The 25,106-nt window shown below is 43.6% G+C and overlaps 1 protein-coding gene across 1 annotated transcript; it reads right to left on the bottom strand.

Moving 5' to 3' along the window:
• Window positions 1–22,699, bottom strand: LOC126413053 (myrosinase 1-like). Its single transcript, XM_050082951.1, has 11 exons — window positions 22,513–22,699; window positions 17,855–17,988; window positions 13,648–13,782; window positions 13,432–13,554; window positions 12,268–12,451; window positions 9,709–9,803; window positions 6,434–6,581; window positions 3,275–3,423; window positions 957–1,091; window positions 419–525; window positions 1–127 (listed from the first exon to the last, which is right to left on the bottom strand). The coding sequence occupies exons 1-11, from the start codon at window positions 22,697–22,699 to the stop codon at window positions 1–3; spliced, it is 1,524 nt and encodes a 507-aa protein (XP_049938908.1).
• Window positions 22,700–25,106: the final 2,407 nt, after the last annotated feature.

Here is a 25,106-nt window from a genome sequence, read left to right as displayed (position 1 = left end):
TTACTTCAGGTATTTAGCTGGAAGTGTTTTCGTTTTGAAGATCTGTCCAAGGACCTTGCTGGATGCCTTGGGCGTCCTTTTGCGATCCGGATCATTAAAGTCCACATAGTGAAGTCCAAATCTTGTCCTGAAACAACAGAAAAGTATAATATTTAAACAAGCTGCACATGAAGCGAAAGCATTTTATGGCTGCAATTAGTGTATCTTTTTAGTTATCACGTTACATATACATGATTGGGTGTAATAACAGATGTGCACGTAGCAGTTACGTTTACAAGACACATATCTTGCATATGTACTCCTGGAATTAGTAAAATTTTTTATGCTATCTAATTGAGATACTCCGAGAACGTCATAGCCCGTAGTAGTAATAACAATGTTTGAGAGCAATTGATCACGTTTGTTTAGAATTACTTACGTGAATCCTGTGCCCCACTCAAAGTTATCCAGCAGACTCCAGGCTGTGTAGCCTATGACGTCGACGCCGTCTTCATTAATAGCCTTCAGCATCTCAGCCAAGTAGCTCTGTTAACAACAAATGAACCTATATTTTAATAAATAGAAGCTATGAAATATATGTAATGGTTAAGATGATGGAACCACGTTAATAGAAAAAACGAAACAAACACTGTTTATCTGTTTCATGTAAATATGGGTGCGATGGTGTAGTGCAACATTTTCAAAGTCCCACTGCAGAGAGCTCTATTACAATGTTCACAAATAACACGATAATTGTTTTTTAAATGTTGTTGAGAAATATTTGTGAGTGTGACGTGTCCACAGTGTCTCCTTATATGCTACGCAACAGCAATAATTTCATCTATTTTTCAAAAAATGTGACCTGTGTATGGATTTTCTACTTTTCCAAAAAATTCTCACTGACAACCTGCTGAAGAAATACAGCATAAGTTTCTGATAATGTCCTTTGCATCAAAACAGATGGACAGAGTACACACCGTGTAGTAGTCTATTCTGCCCTGGTCCTCGAGTTCTCCAGTGTCGGACCAGCCGTTCTCCATGACGAAGATCGGGTAGCCAGGGTACTGCTGGGCGAGCCAGTTGAACAGCTTGCGGAAGGCCCAAGGAGTGCTCTGCAAGAGTAACGTGGCAATTAGACGTTCTGGCATGAAGGATAACATCGTAGAAATGTTCAGGTGTTTCCCTTTGCCTTGTCTTTTATTGTTTAAAACGTGAAGCTACTGCAGAATATTGCATGTAGCAGACATGTGACATGCGATAAACTTGTAGACGGGGGGAAGACACTGTGCCATCTTGCAAGACACATAACGCTTGTCGGACAAGGCAAGGAGGATGTAAGAGGCGAGTTATCACAGGCAAGAGGGAATTCTTCGCTAAAAGGAGTCCAGTGGTATTCAAAATAGGTCTCAGATTGGAGAAGAATTTTTTGAATGTCTGCATATGGAGTATAGCGTAGAATGGAAGTGAATCATGGGTTGTGGGATACTGACGAGTACTGGAATATGTGGAAAATACTGAGTAGAAGAAAGGGTAGGACGAGACCAAGTGTGCTAACATATCAGGGAGTAGTTTCCATGGTACTAGAGGGAGCTGTAGGATATACGAACTGTAGAGATGATAGGAAACTGGGATATACAGGGTGTTTCAAAAATACTTCCACAAACTTTCACACAGGTCCCTTTCACCAATATAAGAAAAAAAATTCACATCAACGTTTGTCCGAAAATCCGTTTTCAAGTTATATATGAACACTTCCTGCTTAGGTAATCGAAGCTCATCGAGTCACTAACTCACAATAAATGCTCGATACGTCCCCTCTTGCTTCTAAATACGCATGCACTGGTCAAAACATAGACTGTCGCGCCATTACAAATACTGCCTGATGGTTTCGAAGGGTTTTTCAGCCTTCCCTGATACGTCATTGAAGATTTTTATGCATCTGAGGGGGGTATGCTGCGTAGGCCAATTGCTTAGGATGTCCCCAAAGATCATAATCCAAAGGACTGAGGTCGGAGGAACGTTGAGGCCTTGGAACTGGTTCTGTTCTACCTGTACATCTGTCACGGTAGATACCAGCCAGTGCATCCCTTACACTGAGACTTAAATGTGCTGGAGCTACGTCACTCATAAACCACATGTTTCTTCTTGTTTGCAGGGTCACATCCTTTATTAGGTGTTGGAGTGTCCTGAATAAAGTCCCTTTAGACAGATCTCATAAGACATACTTGGAGAACGTAGGACCCTACCAGACAGTCACATCCAATTAAACTGATGTTGATTCTAGCCTGTATTGTAGTATCAGGACTGAGATCGTCCCATATGGTTTGGTCGCCGAAATTTGTTGTTTCACGTCCTCTAAACGTTGCCTCGTTTATAAACAAAACTGAGGAGACAAACAGTGGATTGGCAGTTTTTGCGACATACCACTGGCAAAAGTTCTCCCTTGGTGCGTGATCGACAGGCGTGAGGGCCTGCAGAAGTTGAAGATGGTACGGATACGTGAGTGGTTCGTGAAGAATCTTCCATGCTGACCTTGGAGAAGTACGATATGCCAGGGCAACATGTCTTGCGCTGATGTCAGGCTCTTCTTCGATAGCCCGTAGAATGTGATTTTTCTTGTCAAGCGTATAAGCAACACGTGGTCTTTTTCGATTAACAACCTGTGATGCTAAGGATCTGAACTCGGCAACGCACCGATACACAGCACCAGAGGCTGGATGACTCAGTTGTCTTCGCTCTGGAAAAGCCGTCTAACGCAGATGTGCGGCTTTGTGTCTAGTAACATTTGTGTGGTTGTATGTAAAAATCATGTGTGGCCGCTCACGAAATAAACATCCTGTCATGTTTGAAAGAAGCAATTTTAGATAACTCGGTACTTCTAGTAAATACACACAATGGACACGTTGAAGACAGACGAATGACGAATGTAAATAAGTCTCCCTGGCAAGAAAACACCATCTAGGTTGCAATGAGTCAAACGGCCGCATAGCTAAGTGCCGTTGTTAGATCGCACCTGGAAAGTCGTTGAATGTTAACTTCCATCAATAACTCGAAAACGAAGGATTTTCGCACATATGATTATATGAATGTCTTTTCTTCTTTCGTCGTAAGGAACTTACCTCCAAAGTTCGTTTAAATTTTTTTGAAACACACTGTATACAACAAATAATCGAGGACGTTGTGTGTACTATCTTGCAAGTTTCTCGTTTGGTTTCTGTAAATGCATCACAGAGCAGAGATATAAAGCACAAGACAGACAGAAATGAGTGACTCTCTGTACAGCGAGGCTACGAACCCTGTGCCAGGTGGATGCCCCCTGCGGTGCGTCCGTGTATTCCCCGATAACGACGCCCGCGTCAAATTCCATGGAGGGGTCGTAGCCGCTGGAGCCGTCTGATACTGGGTTGGCCGTGTAGTGGTTCAGTCCGTAGAAGTCAGACGTGCCTGAAATAAGACAGTACACTTTCACACACGTACTTATAGCTGATACAGCATTTTCACAAATGTAGAAGTTTGTTTAACCATGCAACAAACGGACCGAGAAAATACTTCATAAATCGCACAAGCTGACAGATTTTTCTCCTATCGATAGAAAACGCGAAATATTCAGTTGCGTCAAGGTTCACGGTCACCAAAAATAGTCTGAAAGGCAAGATCACCACACTACCTGTTATTAAGTTAATTAAAATATCTGTTTATCTTGTTTTCATTCCTGTGCAATTTCTATTGCGAAACTAATTTCAAATGCTTGTAAAGTATTATCGCGAGACGTCGCTATAGTCCTGTGTCTTTGCACATTTTCGTTCTTATCATTGTGTTATCTGAAGATCAATTTTTTATGGGCTATAGATTTGCAAACATTTGTTGACGGTTCCAGGGCAGAAATTTCGCAGTAATGTAAACAGAAGAATACTCTATAACACCCAATGGTAACCAGTGAGGTAGAATGGTGTAATCCTGCAATACTGACATATACATGACTTTGAAATGATGTGGTTTATTTCTAATTTTTATACCTGACAAATTCACCCATTCATTTTTTGTGGGTCAAAATCTTAAAAGCGACTGATAACTATTACAAACAAGATAAATTCACTATCAGTTCATGAAGATAACAGGCAGTACTTGTTTGGTACTCTTAGAGAACATGTTATGTGTTTTTATACTGTGATAATAGCTGTACACGGCATAGGAACGTTAGTCCTTTAGCTGCAATATGCAGAAGATCCTTCGTTCCATTTACGGATAGAGCATTAGTTGCTTGATTGTTTGTACACTATTCAATGTCCAGTTATATGACTAATTTTTATCTGTATTGTATCTACGAGAACGGAACATCCAATGCCGGAGCCTGTTTCTTGATCATACCCCAGTTACTAGTTCTTGGAATTCTCATTGAAGATATGTGCGATATATTACCTATTTCCCGTGAGGCTATATTAGTAGAGATTTTAAATAGTTTCTCGCATACTCATGTGCACATCAAATAAAGCTGAGACTCCACCTTTCTTTGTATACACTTAATCAATTCTGGAAGTGACAGGTCAAAGACTTATCAGCATTATCAGTGAATCAAAGTATGAAGCTCAAGTTATACAAACTGTACCTACATGATCAGTCACTTCATGCCTCTCCATGTTTTCATCTCCTGACATTTGTATAACATAATTGAATCCAACAGAGTCTCATTAACAGCGAAGCTCAAGATACTATTATCGCTTCATGTCGTCCAAAAGAATACATTTCCCTGCATTTTGGCCTTGTTTCCACTTCGATATTTTGCCAAGAATAAAATGATGTTAATTCCTTATTCATAACATTTATACCTGAGAAAAGTCTGGCCCCGCAAAGCAACTGAAACAGTGGAGTACTCTAAGTAAAATACAGAAAAACTTTACAGTATTTCCTAAGTGCATGGCAGCAATATCAAGATAGAACTTTCGGTTTGGGTATGATTGCTCCCTAACGTTTCTTATTAAGAAATGTACTGTTCCATTGTGAGAGTCTTTCCTGTTTGAGGAAAAAGAGTGAGGAATTACTTGAGTGTAAGTAGCTCGGTCCCCTATGACTCCTAGCTGTAGAAATGTGATTTGTGTGTGGCATTCCAACACGAGTATTGATAAGTATCTCTGCGTTTTCAGAAGAGGACTGCACGAAAACTGCAAGACATGCAGAAAAGAGACACATATCAGTGACGAGAGCATGTCTCCAAGTTTTTAACTTATTACAGGTGCTGAGTATAAGCACTACTTGCTGCGTGGCAAATGTCAATACTTTAGCCAAAATCTTGACATATGGATCTCAAGAAGTCACGGTCGATATCAGCGACGGCACTAATTATCTTTCGTTGTCACTTATTCAGATTTAGTGATGGCAGATGCAGGAACAGACTGTCTTTTACATAACCCACAATTATAAATCAAAGACAGATGACTGTGGGGACAACTGGAGAAGAAGAGCATTATGATAGGAAGTATGACCAATCCAACGCTGAAGCAATTCGACACTGAGGTAACCATCATGTTGCAAAATGAAATCTCCGCTGTCTTGCTGTAATGGTGGAATAAGCCATTACTGCAGTGTGACCAAGTACATGAAACCAGTCACAATTTTCTCCGCAATGAAAAATGGTTCATAAAGCTTTTGAAGAGGATATGGCGTACAAGAAGTTAACTGTAAGTGAATCATGAATATGTTCTATAATCTTTTTATGTATTTTCTGTGCCAAAAGCATGAATGTTATGACAATTCACCTTACCAGATACATGGAATGTGGCTTTGTCACTGAAAACCGATATCTGTGTTGCTGCAAGTCATTCCAAAATATAGGACGAAGCTCATTCTGCCGAGCAGTCAGCGCACGCAAGTGAATCCAGTATGGTTTCACAAGCAGACGATTGTATAGGATGAGGTGACATTTGACTGTGGTATCTGCAGTTCTCTGCTCGCATGTGTCGACTATTTCTTAAGGCTCCTGACGAACGATTCCCACAGTTGCTCACTGTCTCTGCTGATAGTCCTGGACAGTTTGTTTCCTTCACACTACATAAGCAGCTAGTCTACCGGAATCTGTCTTACCTTCATGGATTCTTCTGTCCGTTGGAGACTTTAAACGATATCAGGCATGAAATTGACGCTGAACGTCACAACTGACTTTCATTTAGCGAATTCAGCGACAAGAAATGCACCCATCAATCTATTACATGCCATATTCTGAAATACCTGCCGATAGTATTGCGCTCTCCAACTATGGCACGGCGCATATTACCAGTTGAAACTTGGAGACAAGCTATATCCGCTGATACGAGAAGTTTTTTCGTATTTCTTGATGTTTTCATGCTGTGGTCATCTGAAACCCTGAAAGTACTTTCGAAGAACCTTTTATAATGGACAGAATTCAAGCACGAACAAGCCCAGCAAAGCGCACTAGCTGTGGCTGGTGTCGTTTACTCACCCCTGATGTATTCCACCTCCTCCAGTGTGAGCTCCACTAGTCGGGACCTGGGGTAGCCCGCAGCCTTACTGTTTGCCGCAATCCTCTGCTTCACCACCTCAGGCCAGTCTCCTTTGGCCGTGAAAATCGGGTGACTGTACAGGCCAGACTGGAACATAAATTCCTTAGGTGAAATCAGTAGCCAAAGTGCAGAATCTTAAGTAGTAATTCTTCCATGCATACTGTCTCAGATGATCATAAGTTAAATACTCTCCTGGAAATGGAAAAAAGAACACATTGACACCGGTGTGTCAGACCCTCCATACTTGCTCCGGACACTGCGAGAGGGCTGTACAAGCAATGATCACACGCACGGCACAGCGGACACACCAGGAACCGCGGTGTTGGCCGTCGAATGGCGCTAGCTGCGCAGCATTTGTGCACCGCCGCCGTCAGTGTCAGCCAGTTTGCCGTGGCATACGGAGCTCCATCGCAGTCTTTAACACTGGTAGCATGCCGCGACAGCGTGGACGTGAACCGTATGTGCAGTTGACGGACTTTGAGCGAGGGCGTATAGTGGGCATGCGGGAGGCCGGGTGGACGTACCGCCGAATTCCTCAACACGTGGGGCGTGAGGTCTCCACAGTACATCGATTTTGTCGCCAGTGGTCGGCGGAAGGTGCACGTGCCTGTCGACCAGGGACCGGACCGCAGCGACGCACGGATGCACACCAAGACCGTAGGATCCTACGCAGTGCCGTAGGGGACCGCACCGCCACTTCCCAGCAAATTAGGGACACTGTTGCTCCTGGGGTATCGGCGAGGACCATTCGCAACCGTCTCCATGAAGCTGGGCTACGGTCCCGCACACCGTTAGGCCGTCTTCCGCTCACGCCCCAACATCGTGCAGCCCGCCTCCAGTGGTGTCGCGACAGGCGTGAATGGAGGGACGAATGGAGACGTGTCGTCTTCAGCGATGAGAGTCGCTTCTGCTTTGGAGCCAATGATGGTCGTATGCGTGTTTGGCGCCGTGCAGGTGAGCGCCACAATCAGGACTGCATACGACCGAGGCACACAGGGCCAACACCCGGCATCATGGTGTGGGGATCGATCTCCTACACTGGCCGTACACCACTGGTGATCGTCGAGGGGACACTGAATAGTGCACGGTACATCCAAACCGTCATCGAACCCATCGTTCTACCATTCCTAGACCGGCAAGGGAACTTGCTGTTCCAACAGGACAATGCACGTCCGCATGTATCCCGTGCCACCCAACGTGCTCTAGAAGGTGTAAGTCAACTACCCTGGCCAGCAAGATCTCCGGATCTGTCCCCCATTGAGCATCTTTGGGACTGGATGAAGCGTCGTCTCACGCGGTCTGCACGTCCAGGACGAACGCTGGTCCAACTGAGGCGCCAGGTGGAAATGGCATGGCAAGCCGTTCCACAGGACTACATCCAGCATCTCTACGATCGTCTCCATGGGAGAATAGCAGCCTGCATTGCTGCGAAAGGTGGATATACACTGTACTAGTGCCGACATTGTGCATGCTCTGTTGCCTGTGTCTATGTGCCTGTATTCTGTCAGTGTGATCATGTGATGTATCTGACCCCAGGAATGTGTCAATAAAGTTTCCCCTTCCTTTGACAATGAATTCACGGTGTTCTTATTTAAATTTCCAGGAGTGTAGTTGCATATATTTGGAATGCGAAAAATGATTTTGGCAAAAAGAATGGAATTCCTTTTAGTCTTGGAAAGAGTACTGAAAGTAATTAAGTGTTGGGCACACTGTCAATGCGGAACCTAGGAGACGATTGACGACATGGGCATGTCCAGTAGTGACATGCTACAAATTAAGGCATGTGAAGCTGAGCTCATGTGACTTATATTCGACCCTTCTAGCAAGCTGCTCGCTTGCAGTACTTATCAATTGGAATCATCTGCGACAGTTTCTGTTCTTCTGGACCCTTCTGGGATTTTCTGTGATACAGCTGCTGACAAACTCTGTTAATGAAATAGGCTGTGAGTGAGTGTTGACTATAGTAAAGCAGTCATCAATATGAAAATTCCTTTGAACACCACAGTACTTTTCCAGGCATGGTCCTGTTGCGTTGTCCATTACTGTACAGACTTTTCCTTCGCCCCTGATCTTTGTACTATGTGGCATGTGACTTCCGTAAGGATGGTGAACGCTGGCCTGTAGGGTAGCTATACACATAAGTAAAGCTTGAAAGTGGCGATTTATTTGTTTGTAGGTGAAGCCAACAGATGCGCATAAATCTACATCTGCATCTATACTCTGTAAACCACTGTGAAGTGAATGGCAGTTGCCGGCAGGGGTGGCCGAGCGGCTCTAGGCGCTACAGTCTGGAACCGCGCGACTGCTACAGTCGCAGGTTCGAATCGTGCCTCCAGCGTGGATGTATGTGATGTCCTGAGATTAGTTAGGTCTAGGTACTTCTATACCCTGTTTGGGTGCCCTTCATGGCACGACATCCTGGGCTTATAATACACGGCGAGAGTTTCTACTGCCTGTCTTCGTGCTTGCCAAACCCTGCCTTGGCCGCCAAGGTCGCCGGATGTTCCCCGGTTGAAAACATTTGGAGCATTATGGGCAGGACCCTGCAACCACCTCAGGATTTTGACGATCTAACGCAACAATTGGACATAATTTGGCACGATATCCCTCAGGAGGACAAGCAGAAACTCTGCCAATTAATCCCAAGCAGAATAACTGCTTGCATAAGGACCAGAAGTAAACCTACGCGCTAGTGACGAATTCAATTTGTGAAGCACTTTCTCTTGAAGAAAACATTCAATTTTTCTGAAATTGCAATCATTTGTTTGTCTGTACGTGTACAACCCATCTACCGATTTCCGTTCCATTTGTTCCATTTGGATAATTCCTTCATGGTACGTAGCTTGTTTGTCATAGAGCGTAGCTTTCCTTAGTATGTTGATTCGTGACTATAAGGAATATAAACAATGTTAATAAAGTCATTCGGTGGGTTGCATTTCGTCTTGAACAGTATATTTTGGACCTGATGACATAACATCGTCTGATCACTATTAGAAAAGCAAAACACAAGAGCGGTTCTAAGAACATTGTTTCATAATGAATGAAACGCTGAAGAAACAGTTCTTCAGATTTAGCCAGGAATTGACGTTGGATGGCAGGTTGTTTAAGTAATGTTATGGCACACCGTGTTAATCAGAGCCTTCGCCCTCCATCTGAAGGGCACTAACATCCTTATTGTAATACAGGAAAGGTTATAAGAGTTCCTGGTACTTACGTAGAACTGCATCTTGCGTTCTGCTGCCTCAATGTCTGCTGCAGAGTCGGTGGCGGGTTCATACCACATGTTACTAATTGTGATGCCGACCTTTCCTGTGATAAGAGAGATACATGCCAGTTATACACTCTGTACGATAGCTAAGAGAAACAACACACGAGGCACTAACAAGTGGACGACGTTTCAGCAAATTAATGTAACTAGAAAGCATTGGTAGCATGTTTAACAGTTTTGAAAGATAGGAAATGTATGTGTATTCAATACGCAGAGATAGGACAGCAAAGATAACTGAAATGAATATCATGTCCCCAATTTTCACCCAGAGGAAGTCAAAGATGGTTTGAAAGTTGTTCACAAACTTCTCTCAAAAGCCAAGAGCGTATTCACATTAAAGGTCGCTGAGGACTAATCTCATAGACGAAATGAAACAATTTTATGAAATGTTGAGGCCTGTAGCAGGGCGTTGATGCCCACGGTGTTTAGAGACATAAACCATTAGTCATCAACATCATCAGACAATGTAATACTGATTCGTAGTTATACAAGTTGTATGGACCAAATATTTGTGAATTCCGTGGGGCGAACCAAATAAGATGTGTCATCATCTCTATCTGCAAATGTCATGCGCAATCTCTGCGCAGTGTCTTGCGTATTGGTAAAACTCGACATTTCGTGCAGAACTTGCACACTCAGTGCTGACGTGTATCTAGTGTGTATCTCATTGATCTGATATCTAGCTGAACAATGCTGCACTCGAATCAGGGTTTTCTGCAATGTGTTGATATAACATGTCATGTGATAGCAAGATCCTTAAGTTTTTAAGAGAACTACATATGAGTCGTTGTGTTTGGGAAATCCAACGGGATAATGCCAATGTGATAATATACAAAGTTATTGTAAATTAGATTTCTGTTTGTTACTGTCCGATGTAATATTTTATTAGAGCAAATATGCTCAGGAATATTAATTTTAATTATGGACAAAGCAATGACCACCATCCCCTTCCAACCACTTCCTTCCCTTTCACCAATTCGCGATTTACTATTTTTGTACTACTGCTACATTGCAGACGTTAATCTAAACGTCTCTCGTTGCTGGTTACCGGGACGCCACATTTCGCTAACCTCAGAACGAGTGTATAAACAGAATATGGGCGTAACGACTCACAACGATTCGTTGCACCATGAATTTGTACTGCAACGGCGATTAGTGTTAGAAAGTGCGTCTTTATTCTACAGGCACTGAGTGCGGCACAACGTACAAAATTGGAACTAATACCTAATAAAAATTATATTTTTAACAAACCTACACTGCTCTTTGTGGGACTGCAACGCGAACGTTAGTTGCCTTCAGCGGTCGTCTTAACATCTAAACTCGATTGGTTTTAGCACTAAACTGATAAATATTTAGATAGACCTCTGCATCAGCGGTTATCAGCTTGTGTTCTGCAGAAGATCAAGCTCAGTAAGGCATTGTTGAGCTTCCGTGAAAAAAAATAAAGGAATTCAACAAATTTAGGAGCTGATACAGAGTTTTAGGGAGAGACTTTTTTGATTGCTAGGAGATAAGCTTACTATTCCTCTTTAACAGTACTACATTATGTAACATTAGTTATCGAGGTTTATTGCGCAACAATGCTGTTTTATCTTGCACAGCGATCGTGAGAGAACGATAAGAGTTTATAGTGGCACACAGACAATCAATTTTCACCCACACCATATGTAAATGGAATAGAATAGGAATGATCAAATGAGACTGTATGGTTCCAGAAACCTTTTCAGGTCTCAAATATCTATATCGCACGTATGCATGCTGGAGCGATGTATGGAAATTTGTACCAAGGCCGAGATTCGAACCCCGGTCTCCTGCTCACTAGACAGGTGCGCTAATCACTACGCAACCGGGCACAGTGGTTTTGCACAACTACGTGAACTACCCTATCACGCCCCGCTCCTCAATCCAAATTCCTCTAAATGCTGTTCGAGTTTATGGAGAATAGCGAGTGGACTGAGGCGTGAATGGGAATTTGCATTGAGGAGGCGTGCTAGGGTAGTCCACGTAGTTGTGTAAAGCCACTGGGCCCGGTTGCGTAGTGGTTAGCGCACCTTTCTAGTAAGCAGGAGGCCCGGGTTCGAATCTCGAACTTCGTACAAATTTTCATTCGTCGCTTCAGTCTGCAAATATACAGAATAAGAACAGGCTAATATTGATGTGAAGTACTCCCCAGCATACAAAGAGGTGCTTAGTGTATACCTAGTTGTAGATGCAGTGACGTACAGGGTGTGAAGTGACTGTTAAGGGCAAATTGTGATCTTTGGTTCGTATAATGTAAATTGGACGAGCTGTACTAATCAAACCTAGTAGGCCTCACTTGTAGAGATCGCTCACTACATGACTTGCGTGATATGAGACTTGCGTTTACAGTAAACAGATCTTCTTATAAGATTTTAGAATTTCATTTACCGGGTCGCCAAAGATGGGTACTCAAGTTTGAATACCACTTGGCTCACATTTGCTTCACTCTTCGTCAGCGGAGCCATAATGACGAACGATATTTACCTTTCTGAGTCTGTCGGTACTTCTCGTCGTAGAGGCGGTAGGCCCCAGCGTGTGCTTTGAGCAGGGTGTAGGCCGCCATGTAGTCTCCCACGCCTGACGAGTTGATGCCCGGGGCGATAAGGAAGCCTCCAGAGTAGCCTAAGACGACACTGCCCGGCTCGTTGAACGTCTGCCACCACTTCACCTGCTCACACAACACGTGGTTAGTTCATTAAACAGGACTATAGCTGTCATCCTATGTTCGTTTACTTTAATCCATTGGATATCACCTCAGTCTAATTATGTGGTAGAGCGATAAATGTTTGATATCTGCAACCAACAACTGGTTGAGCAACTGACGCGCTACTAAGTGCAGACAGTGAGATGGGGACACATGCAGATGGAACTAAGATCACCTACGTTTAGAGGACGAAACCAGAAATCCACAGACCATACACTGGTGTGCACGTGAGACAGAAGGTGGTGTGCCAGTACACAGTAACAAGTAGCATTGTACCACATGACACTCCATACAATAGCGTCATTGTGCGCATGCACTTCTGTTGCGTGCACCTTGTGGTGTGTATAAAACACGCAGCGTTGTTTTTAGAGTTAGCGTAGGTTTGATGAAGCTACTTCGTCACTGTGATATAGATTCCGGATGGCATAAGGCAAACGCAAGAAGCGTTAAATGAACAAGCGACAGCGACAGTTCTCGGAATATATGACTTTTTCTGTGGACAGTCAGAAGGAAAAACAGTGGCCCATTGCGCTACTACATTAAAATGCTTGTTAATGTGAACAGCTGCAACTGTAGGTGGTGATAGTGGCACCGAAATCGATCATGGCTCAATAAACGAAATTGAAGATCATTTTTGCAGTCAGAGGCACATTTATAGACAGTCATAAGACTGTGTTCCCACTTACCATCACGGTTGCAAGTTTCAATACATCTATTTCATCACAATAGAACCCTCGTACCTTTTTTCTGCTTCTGGTTTTTCTAAGTCAAGACAGCGTCGTTTCTATTAAGCTACATATTTTTAGTCTCGAACGACTAACTGTTGATGGAAATGCCTTTTTCCTTATATTTCAGTAGTTAATTCCAGCGTAATATTGAATAAGAAGATAAATGCATAGTTGTACGTCGGCTTTGTAACCCCAGAACACTCTTTTGTCGCTTACCCTGTCACCGTAGTTGTCGTAGAGCACTCTGGCGTACTCAACAAAGTAGTCTGCCAGCCTAGGGTTGGGCCACCCCCCGATGTCCTGCAGTGTCTGTGGCAGGTCCCAGTGGAACATCGTCACCTGCAACAAACATATACACCACCGTGTGACGTCACTTTTGATTAGTGATCTAATGTCAAGGTACAGAAACCAGATCACTGAGGTTGCTCTTACCACTGGAGTGATGCCTTTGGCGATCAAGCCGTCGATCACCTTGTTGTAGTAATCGATTCCCTCCTGGTTGATGTTGTTGACGTCTCCGGTGGGGAGAACCCGGGGCCACGATACGGAGAAGCGGTATGCGTCCACCTGCGGCACAAACACAATGCTGACAGACTCGCTTAGAATTTCAAATTACGTTTGACTTTGTCCCTACTCATTTTTCACGAACTCAGCATTAGGTTTACTTTGTGGACTCCAAACTTCTGATGTATCCTTTTATAGCGCTAAAATAGTCTGTAAGTCATTTCCATTTAATTTCTAGAACAAACTCACTAGCAAGGTAAAGGTTAAGTTCCCTGTTCTGCCCTTGGACGGGCCAATAGTGTCCGACCGATCACCGTGTCATCCTCTGCCAATCGCGTCACAGGATGTGGTATGGAGAGGCATGTGGAACTGGCCACTAGCCTACGTATAATCGAAAATCGTGCAGCAATCAAAACGAAATTTAAGTTTTTATATGTTACCTGGCCGTGTAAGTCAGTTCGAAGGTCGCAGGAAGGCATCGGCATACGACCATGCCTAATGAAGCACTGTGTTGTTCAAACCATTCCTCGAACTGATGATATGTTAACTTTATTCAGCTTGTTAGCACTAATGTAGATTCGCTGTCGATGTAACTAAATAGTCTTCTTTTTGTCCACGAATGTAATTTTACCCCACATTCCTTGTCCCGCATTGACGATTCCACCCCGTCCCTACTTTTTCCTATAAATTCATGTTATTTCTTGTCGGGTTTTGTTTTCACCATTCCTGTTTCTTCAATTTTCCCCATCCTTTATCGCTATTACTATGACGCTGCCATCAATTAACTAAGCTTATTCTCCCCCTATTGTTGTCACGGCCTTTGGTACTAACCATTTGGTATTAGATGCCAAACTGCTGCGATATTAAAAATGTGTTTTCGCCTCTTTTAATATGATCCTTATAATTAGTTATTTCTTGTTGTCTTTCTTGGTGTTTTTGTCCTGCGTCAAAGTGGAGTTGGGCTTGTTACTATTGATTTGGCTGTGTTAGGTGCAGAGGGTGGCCAGATGCCCTTCCTGCCGCCACCTCGTACCCCTCAGGACGAGATTAGTGTACCCCAGCTCTCTGCATCCAGTGGAAGTCATGGAATAGTACGAACGTTTTCAGATGCCTGCGAGTCGTGTAACTGATGCGAAACGTGGGAAACAACCCGGTATTCACCCAGCAGGATGTGGAAAACCGCCTAAGAACCACATCCAGGCTTTTCGGCATTCCAGCCCCCGCTAATTCGCCGGGCAGATTAAATCTGGGGCCGGCACACCTACCCGAGTCCAGGAAGCAGCGCATTAGCACTCTCCGCCACCCTCCATCGATCAATTAGGTACGTTATGATATTCATTATTATCACCATTACGATTATTACTATTATTTGTATTTCATTACTATTATTTTTCAGATGTATAGAACACGACTACTACTGGCTTCAGTGTTTAGAAAGAGAACCTCAGGAGGAAAGCCTGAATGGCTGTGAGCGATGGCCTTTAGACCGTATACCGATCAGCTTAACTAAGTACATAAATAATTAAATTAAACTTTCTCAACATAGAATCAGACGACCTCTTATGATTATAGCACCCACAAACACACGCGCAAGAACAGCTAACACACTCATTGTTTCCTCCGTTGCTCTGAGTGTGAAACGACGATTTATAATTATGAAAAGTTGTTAACAGAGAACATGATATTAATATAGAATAAGCACTTCTAAACGCAATAGCAATTTTTAAACGATTAAGTATATTACGTTTTGATTCGCAATTTCGAACATTTAGTAGAAATACCTTCATAATTTTTGAGTATTTCATACCTTTCAAGAGAGGGCTACATTCAGTTACAGCTATCCTACAAAAATGCTTTTTCTGAATTATTCCCTCAAACAACAAGTTAATTAACTGAATTCTAAATTTGTGTCTCGCAGAACATGACGATATTACGAAACAAGCGATATTTTTCTAAACTTCTGCGAAAGTTATTTCTTTTCTTTTGTTCCTAGTGAGAGCTACTCTCCGCCAGCTGAGCTAGCCGATCGGTACTGTTGAACTGACGCAAGGCCGTGGCTCTCTGATCACTCACCTCTTAGTTATGTAACACTTCTGTAAGCCTCAGCGTATTTACTGACAAAAGGCTATGATATAGAATGGTAGACTTGTAGCTTAAGAATGGTACCAGAGGAAATGCTTCGTTCATCAAATTATACATAGCCAATCAATTGTAGTTGAGGATAATAAATTCGGAGAATTTGATGACGAATCGTATTCCGCATATTATTCCTTATACAATACAGAAAGTGTCCTGATGTTCGACATTGATTTAACATCCTTTTCACTTCTTTGGTTGATGATTACATCATACTGGCGTCGATTACGACACACAATAGTCATATGCAATGAATTATTTAGTGTTTTTCCTTTAGGTATGATAAATACACTAGTTGATAATTTCTAAGGAGCAGCTAGACTAGTTAACCATAGGCAATAATGGATGACATGAAACACAGTAACGGAGGGAGAGAAAGCAGGGTAACAGATATAAACAATGTTTATGCTTGACACTGGTCAGACTACCAACATAAAGACTGATATCGGACACTCAGTGAGTAGTATGTCATCCTTGGCCATTAATGCACTTTTTACACCTGTTACACATAATGGCTACAAACGTGTTGAGGCGTCCTTGGGAGATACTGCTCCATCCCTCTCTCAAGGCGATTTTGAAGTATTTCACGTTTAGGAGAGACGGTGTTCGTTGAGCAGTCTGTCTGCCAAGAGCATACCAGCCATGGGGTATAGGGTCTGGGCCAGGAGAGTATACAGAGAAATCCGTTAAGTTCAATATCTTGACTTTCCAGTGGGTCCGACACCTCAACATTCTGGTGTGAGTGGGCACTGTCGTCCGTAAAGAGCAAGTCTGGACCTACTACTCCCGTAACCATACGGATATGATCTAGAATAGTCTCCCTGCATTACCGCTGTGCTGTTGCTTCGCGCAAAGATATGCAGCGGTGTTCGGTCATTGTGCATAACGACTGCACTCACCAAAACTCCTAGGCAATACCAGTGACGTTCATGAACATTCTGTGGTGTGTAACGTGTTCCCCTCTTTCTCCGCATTAACCTGTGGCCAGAATCACTTGCCACAGAGAAACAGGATTCATCGAATAACATGACTCCGGACCTCTGTTGCTGCCCCTAGCCAACATGCTCCTTATACCAGCGAACGCTTTCTTGACCGACCGTGGCACGACTGTAGTGAGATGCATTTAACAGGCTTCCGATCATAGAAGGTAGCCTGATTTAATCGTAGCGAAATGGTTCAGGGTAGAGGCACGGGCAGCGGTAGTGGCTGCAGGGTCTGCAGCGATCTACTTAAGAGTGAGATGTCTCTTTCTTTTCCCCTCTAGGGCTACGTATCGATCCTTTTTCGGTGTGGTGGTCCGCCTTCAACCATGGGCATGCTTTCGCATGGCATCTTCATCTTCAGCGGCCTTTTTTAATTGCTAGATGACACATTTGTAGGCTCCCATCACTGTGGCCATAGTAGTGACACCCCGATCAGCTTAGAGCCTTCCATCTGCTCGTCTACTCAAATGATATCTCGAAGACGCGTTGTTGTACCACAAGCCCGAATGTCACGCTAATAGGTTCGACGACGACCTTCGTGAAACACCTTGATGCATGAACTATCCAATGCATCCAGGATATTCATGAACAGGTTTCTCTGGAGTTAACTCATCCCGACCTCCATATTTCCTTTTGCTATTATTGGCTGGGTGTTCCGCAGCATTTGCCGATTGCTCCATACCAATTGCCAGTTATTCCTTAGCAAGTGCCAGTTATTCCTTAACAATTGCCAAGCAATGTAATTAATCAGACTACTATTACTGAAGGCTACCGAGTGAATAATGTTCTTGATTTTCAATTTATCTACAAGACTGAAATCAGTGTTGATATCTCAAGCAGCGCATTACAAGCATCGTCAGTTTTCAGACTCCTACGAATTTTGAAGCTACGGCGCTCTTATTTTGTGTATCGTTAAATAATGAATCAAACATTTCACTAGACATTAAAATAGATCACAGTTCTGTAGAGGATCACCACTATGTTGTAAGAGTAATACAATTACGAAAAACACTCACGTTCATATCCTTGGCGAGTTGTATGTCTATCTCGTACTTGTGGTAGGAGTCACACGCCACGTCGCCATTGCTGCCATCGGTGGTGATGTTTGGAATTGTGTGGAACATGCGATCGAAAATGCTCTCACCTTTGCCTGCAACACATATTGATCAACAGTTAAAACATTGTACAAAGAAGAATTATTAAATGAGGGTAATTATTTTGTTCTCCAGCCACCAACTTACATTGAATATCACTCTGCACAGATTCTTCGCTCATGTATCTCAGGATACTAGCGGTTAGAAAATACATATCATAAAAAGTTTAGAATGAGAACGCTATTTCGTTTTATTAAAAGAATTCGGTTGGAGGAGTATTGGTGGATGAAATATATGCTACAGCTCATGCATAGTCCGCAAGCTACCGTATAGTGCGTGGCGGAGTGTACCCTGTACCACAACTAGTCATTTCCTTTAGTGTTCCATTCGCCAATAGTGTGAGGGAAAAACGACTATCTATATGCCTCTGTATGAGCCGTAAGCTCTCTGATCCTATCTTCGTGGTACTTACGCGAAATGCACGTTGGCGGCAACAGAATCGTTCTGCAGTCAGCTCCAAATGCCAGTACTCTAAATTTTCTCAATAGTACTCCTCAGAAAGAACATCGCTTTCCCTGCAGTGAATCACATTTGAGTCCCGAAGTATCTCCATAATACTTACGTGTTGATAGAACCTACCGGTAATAAATCTAGCAGCCAGACTCTGAATTGTTTCCACGTCTTCCTTTAATTTGACCTGGTGTGGATTTCAAACACTCGAACAGTACTCAACAATGGATCGCACGAATGTCCTATATGTGGTCTCCTTTACAGATGAATCACACTTTGTGAAAATTCTACCAATAAACCGAAGTCGACCATTCGCTTGCCTACTACATTCCTTACCATGCTCATTCCATTTCATACTGCTCTGCAACATTATGCCTGCACATTTAATCGATGTGACTGTGTCGAGCAACACCCTACTAATACAGTAGTCTAACATTACTGATTTGTTTTTGGGTTTCATTGGCATTAAATTACGTTTTTCTCCCTTTAGAGACATCTGTCATTTATCAAACCAACTAGAAATTTTATCTAAGTTATCTTGTATCCTCCTACAGTCAGTCAAAGACGACACCTTCCCTTGCACCACAGTATCACCAGAAAGCAGCGACAGGCTGCTGCTTACCCTGTCCGCCAGATCATTTGTGTATACAGAAAATAACAGCGGTCCTATTACACTACCCTGGGGCGCTCATAACGATATCCTTGTCTCTGATGAACGCTCGACGTCGAGGACAACATACTGGGTTCTGCCACTAAAGAAGTCTTCAAGCCGTTCACATACCTCGCAACCTGTTTCGTATGCTTGTACCTTCGTTAACCTTGGCAGTCTGCCACCGTGAGAAATGATTTACGGAAATGTAGGAATATGGTATCCGCATGTTGCCCATCAGCCATGTTTCACAAGATCTCATTTGAGAAAAGGGCAAGCTGAGTTTCGCGCGAATGATGCTTTCTAAAATCGTGCTGTTTTGATGACAGAAGCTTTTCCCTATCAAGGAAATTTATTGTGTTCGAACACAGAATATGTTCAAGGATTCTGCAACAGACCGATGTAAAAGATATTGCTCTGTAATTTTGCAGGTCCAATCTTTTACCCTTCTTATTTACACTAGTCACCTGCGCTTTTTTCTAATAACTTGGAATTTTGAGCTGGGCGAGAGATTCTCAGTACATCCAGACTAAGTATGGGGCCAATGTTGCAGAGTACTCTTTGTAACCTCGAATTGGGATTCCATCAAAACCTGGCGACTTATTTGCTTTTCTGTGATTCGCTGTGGTAGGCATTCCCGAAGTGTTTGGATGTGAGGACAGCACCCCGCCAAAACTCGTCGTTTGGCACGTTAAGTGAATATCGACTGTGATGTTGTTTCAGGTCCTACGAAAGGTTTTCACATATGGTGTAAGTTTATGTAGCAGTCCTGCCACTTCATTACTCTCGAAGGTTCCTCACAGCAATTAGCCGGAGATTTAGACAGACTCGACAATCAGCATCTTGGATGACAAGTTTGGTAATGTTACTATCATCGTTAATCTGACAAGGAATTCTGCGGAACTTTAATGTCCTGCAGTTCGATGGAGCCATTCTGACTCTTTGATCTAGTTGCCTGGACCAGTGAACTAATTGCACGTCATTAAAACATGGGAAGGTCTCCCGGAGCTTGCAGCATTAGTGGCCTACGAAGTTACTCCAAAAGGTTTTCTATCGTTTGTGATGAACATGATGCCGTGCATCCATCATATACCAGCAGAAAATATATTCATCAAAAGAAGTTTCCAGTCTTTCATGGTCAGTTGTCAGCATATCTTCCTTCACCCTCTTTAAATGAAGCAGTTTTCTTGTGTGAATGAGTAAATGTCTCATGCGAGAAACTCTGCTTCCAATATCGGTACGATCGGACTGAACCCGCAAGGTTAGCCGAGAGCGCTAATGCGCTGCTTTCTGGACTCGGGTAGGCGCGCCGGCTCTGGATCGAATCCGCCCAGCGGCTTAACGACGGAGGCCGGTGTACCGGCCAGCCTGGATGTGGTTTTTAGGCGGTTTTCCACATCCCGCTAGGTGAATACTGGGCTGGTCCCCACGTCCCGCCTCTGTTGCACGGCTTGCAGGCATCTGAACACATTCGCACTATTCCATGGATTACGCTAGACACAGACAATTGGGGTACACTAATTCCGTCCCAGGGGGTACGGTGTGGCGGCAGGAAGGGCATCCGGCCACCCCTTAAATTAACCTTGCCAAATCCGTTTAACCTTGCTGACCCTGCGTCATTGTGGGAAAAAGGCACAAGCAAAAGAAAGAAAAGAAAAACTGTTCCGTCCGGACTATTCGTTCTCCAACAGGTCCAGAATGTCCAGCACTGGCTTTAGATAGCAATTTCTGTTCCAGAGCAAGACGAGTTTCACACCAAAGACAGAAAAAGGGCTGTTTGTTCCTTTACCTCACGTTCAGCATACGACATGAGTTCTGACCGGAGTTCCGTCTAGACTGCTTTATTTACCACTGTCGGTTAATCCGTCAAAAATTAAGGCAATAGTCAAACTATTCCCATGTCTGAAGTTACTGCGTTCACTGCTATTGCTGTGCGGCGTCGTAATACGCCCAAAGCTGCTGAAAGGGTGGCACATAAGCGGCGTCTTTCACTACTGTCCACAAAAAAGTCGCAAATCTTGAGATCATGCGACTTAGGAAGCAAAACTACTTTTGTTGCCATGTTATCGGCATCGCGACTCAACACAAATTGTGCAACAAACGAACGAGCGAACTAGATAGCTGCACCACAGTGACCCCTGCCGGTAACGACGCGACATGAACTGGCACCTTACAGCTGGCGCCAAAGTCAACTTTTACTTTCGATGCGAAAGTTAAAATTGACCCCAAGTTTCAGCCTTCATTCACATGAAAGATGCAGTGTTGTGAAATAAGATGCATCTTTTGAAACAGCTTGTAGTTTGTAATGATTTGCCCGTTGACTTCCCTGCTTCCTTCATTTAAGGCAGTTATTCCGTTTTATTTTTGCATCATGTGTACCTTACACCCAAGGTTATACTCGACCAACGAAACAAACATTGTCCTATATACTTGTCATACCGTTTCCCTTGTTCCGCCTCGTTCAAAAGCATCACAAGACATTTTAGTTGCGATACGATCCACAATTGTCACCAATTTACTGATAATAAAATCTCCTGCACACTTACAATAATTTATTTGATTAAAATATCCATTTGTTTTTCAGTCACTACTGCGCAGTCTCAGCTGAGTGGACTTTTTGAAGCACATCAAATGCAGATACTTGCGACACAGTACAAGCATTCATCAAGTCACACATTAGTAAAAACCATAGCGGGTTGAACAGACTTCACAGTTATTGAAGATAAGACAATGTCATCCACTCCGTATGCTGTAGTTTTCCCTTTCACGAATAATATTAATTAATAGTCTTTGTAGTCATTAGGTTTTCTCTGTTTTATTCATCGCCCACATCATTCTCGTGTTTCGTATATCTATTTGAGCTCCATGTAATTCCACTACTCTTATTCCGAATGACTCATGAACGTACTGGCCCAACTAGACTCAAACAACTCTCTGAATATAAGTTCGCGTTCTCGATTGAAGAACTTACGTTCGCAACATTACAATGTCCCATCCAATGGGAGTCCGTGCGGCTATCAAAGAAGTTGGCCCCGGTAAATATTAAACAATTACACCAGTTTCTGCCTCATAAACAGCCATTTCATATGACATGTAATTCGCATGAATAACCTCTGTCGTTGTACGTGCGCGAAATCGATCGTGCTTTTTATTTGTCTATCTTTTTTAGTAAGAAATTTTATATCTGGAGTAGCTACTATTGCCACCAAATGTCTGCAGGTGTTGATTCAGATCAATGTCTCCATGAACTTCGCAATATTCATGCACTTAAAATGTCTTACTGAGAAAAACTATCACCTTGACAAATTGCACATGAGAAAGGTCTTCCATGGCATTTCTGTCTTTTAACACACAAGAACATGCTGGTGCTTAAGCGTAGGTAATACCGAATGTTTCAGGCGCGAAGACAAAGAGTTCTTACCGCCTTCATTCCAGGCGCCCTCCACCTGGTAGGACGCGGTAGCAGCTGCGAAGATGAAGTCCTTGGGGAAATTGTTGGGAGGCCCTCGTGCTCCAGGTCTTCCCGGGCGACCCAGGACACCGGCTGCCAAAAGAAAGAGCAAGCACACAGTGGGCCTCATCTTCACCACTGCAATCTGCCTGTGCATGTACGGTTTTATACTCTGCGTATCTGCCTAATCTAACCGCAAGATGTGTTTTCAGTGAGGCTGGAGCACACACATTGTCGATTAAAGGCTTAGACAAATTTTCAGATGGGCGTGGGTGTGACCTTCGTGTCATGTTGTTTGTAGTCCGTCATTGTGGCACGAGATGCCTGTTTGATGAGCTCGAACTTTAAAGCAAAAGTAAGCAAACTCTGTTTTTGTTGTGGCGACGAGAATTATGGTGTACTATTTGCCCAGCGTATAATTTCCCCCGGTCTTTAATTCAATCGGCAGTTTATCTGCCGCGAGGTATTTTGCAGTCACTGGACCTGCCTTACGTTTCCTTATCTCTTGGTAAAACGCTGTAATCTCCCAGAGAGTAGGCCGTGGCTGAGCTCATACGAAGCGATAAAAGACGTCGGAAAGACACTCCTCCTTTCTCTCAGCCGCTCCTCCGCAGATGCTACGCGACTCTGTCCCCGTCAGTCTGTCAGTCGGTATCTTCATCAGTTTCCGTGCGTTCTCCACATCTCCTGGGTGGATATTTTCCACCTCAGACTGATTCTATCAGCATAGTTCAGCTGCGGCCAACGACGGTGAAGAACAGTGTACACAAATCACTCTTTTCTGCTGGGTAGTAAGTTCAGACAGTATTTCCGCTTTGCAGTTTCACATAGCTGACGTTTTGTTTATTCTACATATTAGCCACATGCTCCTCCTATACGTACATTATTGTTAAATTCTGTGACCCAACGACAAGAAATCTGATTATCAAATGAAATGAAAATTTTTTGTGGTAAGTTGCTATGGGACAAAACTGCTGAGATCAGCGGTCCCTAGGCTTACACACTAATTAAACTAACTTACGCTAAGGACAACACATACACCCAATCCCGAGGGAGGACTCGAACCTCCAACGGAGGGAGCCTCGCGAACCGTGACAAGGCGCCCTGAGACCGCGCGGCTACCCCGCGCCGCCATGAAATGAAATAATGTAATTTCTGATTCGATTGCAATTAGGCTTTGAAATAATTTCAATGGCGACAAGTGAAAAGTGTCTCCAGACCGGGACTCGAATCTGGGTGTCCCGTTTCTCGCGAGTAGTCGGCTTGACTGTCTCAGCTATCCGTACACAACTCCGGTCCCACCCAAATTCCCATCTTGCCGCACACTACTGATGTATCGACCTTGTCCGTCGTACTCAGAGCTCGACGGCATTGGCTGCAGTCCCCCAAGAGTTCAGGAAAGAGAGAGAGAGATCTTACGTTCGTCTAGCCGTATATGCATTTATATATGTGTGGTGCCTGTTCTTTCGGACATGCCAGGAATTTTCACTTTTCGCCGGTGAACTTATTTCAGTGCTTAATTGCAGCCGAGTCAGAAATTATTTCATCGCATTTCATTTCATCATGTGTATGTGTTCGCCTCCCGGTAGCTGAGTGGTCGGCGCGAGAGAATATCAATGCTAAGGGCCCGGTTTCGATTCTCGACTGGGTCAGACATTTTCTCCGCTCAGGGACTGGGTGTTGTGTTGTCCTAATCATCATCATTTCATCCCCATCGACGCGCAAGTCGCCGAAGTGGCCTGAAATCGAAAGACTTGCACCCGACGAACGGTCTACCCGACGGGAGGCCCTAGTCACACGACATTCACATTCGTTCGTCATGTATATATTTGCAGCTCTGGTCTAGTGCCTAGTGTTGCTGCCTCTGGATCAAGGGGTCTCGGATTCGATTTCCGGCCAGGTTAAGGATATTCTCTGTCCGGGGACTGGGTGTTTGTGTTGTCCTCATCATTTCATAATAAATCATCATTAGTGACTGTGGATACATTGGACCGAGTAAAAATTGGGACTTTCTACGGGGGCTGATGACCGCGCAATTGAGCGCTTTACGAACAAAATATCATCATCATGTATATGTACGGCTGCAGAATCATGTCCCAAATAACAGGCACCACACATATATGAATGTACAGAGGGCGTTCAGTAATTAATGCAACACCTTTTTGTTTTCTGAAAGCAGGTTGGGTTTATTCAGAATTCCAGAACACCATATTATTTGTCACTTTTTGGCTACAAAACCCTATTTTTCAACACAATCTCCGCTCAATGCGACGACCTCACGTCTCCTTACTGGGAGGGGCTATACGCCCGCATGGTACCATCTACTGGGCGAGGTCTCAGCCAACGTCTCGCTGCATCAATAACCTCGCAATCATCCACGTACTGCTTCCTGCGGCGTGCATAATTCATTCTGCCAAAGACTTGGAAGTCTGAAGCTGCGAGATAAGGGCTGCATGTTGGATGAGGATGAACAGTCCAGTGAAATTCTGTGAATTCCTCTCAGACGCACAGACTTTTATGAGGAATTGCGTTGTCATTGAGAAGGATAATTTAGTTTGCATTTA

The sequence above is a fragment of the Schistocerca serialis genome, chromosome 7 (genome assembly GCF_023864345.2).
Source record: "Schistocerca serialis cubense isolate TAMUIC-IGC-003099 chromosome 7, iqSchSeri2.2, whole genome shotgun sequence".
NCBI lineage: Eukaryota > Metazoa > Arthropoda > Insecta > Orthoptera > Acrididae > Schistocerca > Schistocerca serialis.
This window is presented reverse-complemented; position numbering and strand designations above follow the sequence as displayed.